The sequence below is a fragment of the Frankliniella occidentalis genome, unplaced genomic scaffold (assembly GCF_000697945.3).
Source record: "Frankliniella occidentalis isolate FOCC.00 unplaced genomic scaffold, Focc_3.1 Scaffold120, whole genome shotgun sequence".
In the NCBI taxonomy this organism is placed as follows: Eukaryota; Metazoa; Arthropoda; class Insecta; order Thysanoptera; family Thripidae; genus Frankliniella; species Frankliniella occidentalis.
The window spans coordinates 509,079-512,856 of record NW_026267248.1 but is presented as its reverse complement, the minus strand read 5'-3'; the positions used below and the strand labels follow the sequence as shown (position 1 = coordinate 512,856).

The following is a 3,778-nucleotide window of genomic DNA, read 5'->3' as shown; positions in this document are numbered from 1 at the left end:
CGCCCCGCCCCGCCCGCACGCTGATACGCGACTCATTACTATGCCGGGTAGGGCCGGTGACACTCCAGCGGTCGCCTCCGGCCGCCTCCGGCCGCTCCCTGGACTCCAGGAGCCCCCCCGCCGCCCCGACCCATCCCTGGCCTCGGCCCCGGCCTCGGCCCCGGCCCCGGCCTCGGCCCCGGCCCCGGGCGAGGTCCTCCAGACCCAGCCCGTCGTCACGGCAGAGTGCCCCACACGCCGCCCGGGGCGCGGAGCTGGCGGAGCAGAGGCCCGGTGTAGTTGACCGTGGCGTACGTCGTGGGGGGCCGAGGCCGAGGGCCCGGGGCCGGTGCCCTTGCTGGTGAGCTGCCGTCGCGCTCCCTCGTACACGGCCGGCTGCCTCCGAGGCGTGCTCCCGCCGAGTTAGAGAGAGAGAGAGAGAGGGGGGGGGGGTCTCCTCCGACGGAGGCGCGGGCAAGGTGATTCCACCATCCCCATCCCCATGATCGCTCCGAGGCTGTTATTCCGTTTTACTGATTTCGATTTGGGATAGCGGAGGTGAGACGGGCGGTGGAGACGCCATCTACACTGTAAAGAAAGATGCCACGTCATCCGGAATATAGAAGCTATTTTTTTCACGTGCAATTTTTGACGAATTCTTGTCAGGGGGAATCGGCGGAGAATGCCTCGGTTTTAACATATTTTTCCTTACTTGTGTAGCAGGACTCTCTGTCGCACTCGGAACCATGTTCTTGTTTGGCTGTGAAACCATCATGAGCTGCGCGCCCTCTCCTCCCGGGTGACCGCCTCGACTTGGGGGACTAGTCTACGGGGAAAAAAGTATTTCTGGAGCCCGTTTCGCACTTGAGCCCTCCGCTCCTGCATGCCCCCTCATTGTCCGGGTCGTCGAAGTCATTCCTGCCCCCAACCAACCCATGGCCGAACCGCCTACGCCTGCCTACGCACGTCGTTAAAATCTCATTTCTCGCGCTTCGGCAGGCCACGTGCTGCGCTACGGCTGGCTGAGGCGGCCGTGCTGCTGCTGCCGTCTCACTCTCTCCGCTCATTTTTGGCGGTGCAGCGCAGGACAGAGATGACTGCGCCGCTTTTGTCCGCGCGCTATCGCCGGGCCCGGGTGGCGGCGCGAGCGCGCGGCAGCGGAGCGCGGGCGGCTCGGCCGGGCGAGAGCGAGGCTGCGGTTTGACGCCCCGCATCCGCTCTTTGTTCCATCTGTGCTGCGCCACCTCCCCCGGCTCGGCCCGGATTTAAACACAGGCCGCGCGCCTAAAAGAAAGAAAAGAGTCGTGTGCGGAAGAAAAGTTGTTGCTTTTTTTTGTCGTCTATTTCTTTACTTTCCTTCTCGGAAAAAAAAAATGCAGTGCAGCACCAGCTTTTACCCTCTTTTCTGTTGAACTTAAGCTACCGAAAAGTCGATTAATAAAATAACACAAGAAGACGATTGTTGGCTCGTCCATTTTTTTTCTGCGTCTAAATGTCACACACACGTTTATTTGTGGAGCTCTCGTGGTGGGGCCGGGCTGGAGCGGAGGGCCAACGCTGCTGCGCTGCGCTCCTCGCTCGCGCTGTTTGTCGACGACGCAGGTATCATACCAATTCAAACAAACTCTATTCTCCCGCCCCTCTCATTGTGTCGTGCCGCTCCGTCCTCTTTTTGCCCGCATGCTGATGCCGACTCGCGCATTGTCCGTTCCTTTTCTGTGTCCTGCCCTACCTCCCCTCTCACACTCTGCCCTTCTTCCATCCTAACCTTTCTCTCCAATTCTCTAACCCTGCTGCAGTACGCGAGTCTCTCTCACCCTTCTCTCTCTCTCTCTCTCTCTCTCTCTCTCTCTCTCTCTCTCTCTCTCTCTCTCTCTCTCTCTCTCTCTCTCTCTCTCTCTCTCTCTCTCTCTCTCTTTCTCTCTCTCTCCCCCTTTTTCTCTCTCTCTTGCTCTCTCACTCCCCTGCCCCCCTCTCCTTCCCCCCTTTCCTGCCCCCTCCCCTCTCAGCCACCGTTAATTTTAGTTGGTTTCCCGCCCCAGCACTCTCCGCCAGACAATAGGGCAGGGGGGTGGGTGGCTGCCCGTGGTTACAGAGAGGCGAGCTCGGAGGCGAGGGATGTCAAAGACATGCTGCCACTGCTTGTTCCACTTTGAGGCCGACCCTCTTAGCAAGTAGTTACGAACATCTTGCAACGTTTGCGGGAGCGCCTGACTAGCAATGGTCGCAGCAGATGTTTGATAGACCTCGTGAAATGAAGTAGTGTTGATCGCCCTTCACCACGCTGTGAAGGGGTGCGGGGTAGCTGCGGCAATACTCCGCTCGGGGGGAAGCTCTCGCTGCGCGTGGGGTGTCGCCTTCACTGGGGCCGGGACGAAAAAAACAGCCATTTTGATTCATCTAAACATTTATTTACACAGGTTACATGGTTATAACTTCAGGGTCGGGGTGAAAAAGATTTGTAAAGAGAGTCTATCAAGGTCTAAAAAATTAGAAATTACCGAGTTTACAGCTCAGTCAATAATGTTTTCAGACAATCATGCATATGATTTCGATCTAATACAAGCTAACATGCATGCTTAAGAATGAAAAAATCACAATAAGGCTTAGTAGTGAAGGGAAGAAACCAGCGTCGAATCGAGTGTGCTTTATGGCCGTGACACAATCATGAAATCGATTTGAAGTATATAGTTAAAGAAAAGATCGCGATATTGAGGTGAAATTCTCTCCCAGGGTACACCAAGTTCGCAGTGATACACAATTCTCATGGAAAGTCGTTGCGGATAGGCGTACATGAGCAAACTGAGTTGAAATGAGCATAAGATGAAGAACAGATTAACAGATCGCGATATCAATTCATATACATTACATACAGAGATATTCGAGATATTATAAACGTAAATACACAAACATATGTCTACTGATACTTCCAATAACTTCCATCAATCAATAAATCAATCAATCAACATACATACATACATACATACATACATACATACATACATACATACATACATACACATGCAAACATTCACTTCCATGTATGCTCTCACGCCCTAACTCGGTGCCACAAATTCACACGACACAAACACACAGCACCGATTGTCTGAGCACTGGGCGTTCCCTGGTCCTCCCTAGTCTACCCTCTCGCTGTCCCGGCGGCGGTGTGGAGCCGAGCGCAAGGAGGGCGTCCGCAGTCGGCCCCGCTCGTCCCCGGCGCCCGCACCGAGGCCGTGCGGCAGGCCGTGCAGGTTCACGGGGTTCAGTCTTCGCCAAAGGCCATGCGGGGCGTGTGCGGGGGCGTGTCGGGGCCCAGCAGACCCTGCAGGCTCTCCTCCGGTCACCGGACCCTGCCCGACGGCGACCTCAGGTGGCTGCGGATGTAGCCGGTGCGGTAGTCCACCACGGTGCGCTGCTGGCTGCCGGGCAGCCCGTGCCGGCTGCGGCGGCTCCACCTGCGGGGGCAGCCAGGCGGCGGGAGTCAGGCGGAGCGGCACCCGCGGGGATCAGGGAGGTAAGGCAGGGCGGGGGAGTACGAAGTTCCATTTGAAACAACGGATAGAGAGAGACACTGAATAGGAGTTTGGATGAAAATGTGCAGTTAGTATACTTCACTTTGACAAAAAAGCATGAATTTGAGAAGTGGCGCAGGTGTTTCTTAGTTTGTTAACAAAGAAGATACTTTTCGAAAATTATTGAATGTATGCTGTACAAGCTTAGAATAAGGATTGTGAGGACCAATAAAATGTAACATGCAAATGCGGAGTTATAACAGTCATGCAATCAATAATATATAATA

At 55.1% G+C, this 3,778-nt stretch overlaps 1 protein-coding gene across 3 annotated transcripts in view; it reads right to left on the bottom strand.

The window, feature by feature from the left end:
• Nucleotides 1–2,368: 2,368 nt before the first annotated feature.
• LOC113205780 (putative thiamine transporter SLC35F3) overlaps nucleotides 2,369–3,778 on the bottom strand; it is a 27,149-nt gene continuing 25,739 nt past the window's right edge. For all 3 annotated transcript variants that reach the window (XR_008011477.1, XR_008011478.1, XM_026421533.2), the window contains one exon: nucleotides 2,369–3,434. Coding sequence is in view for 1 of the 3 variants with exons in the window: in XM_026421533.2 (XP_026277318.1) it covers nucleotides 3,320–3,434 (115 nt within the window). In the remaining 2 variants the exon portion in view is untranslated. The remainder of the gene's footprint in view (nucleotides 3,435–3,778) is intronic.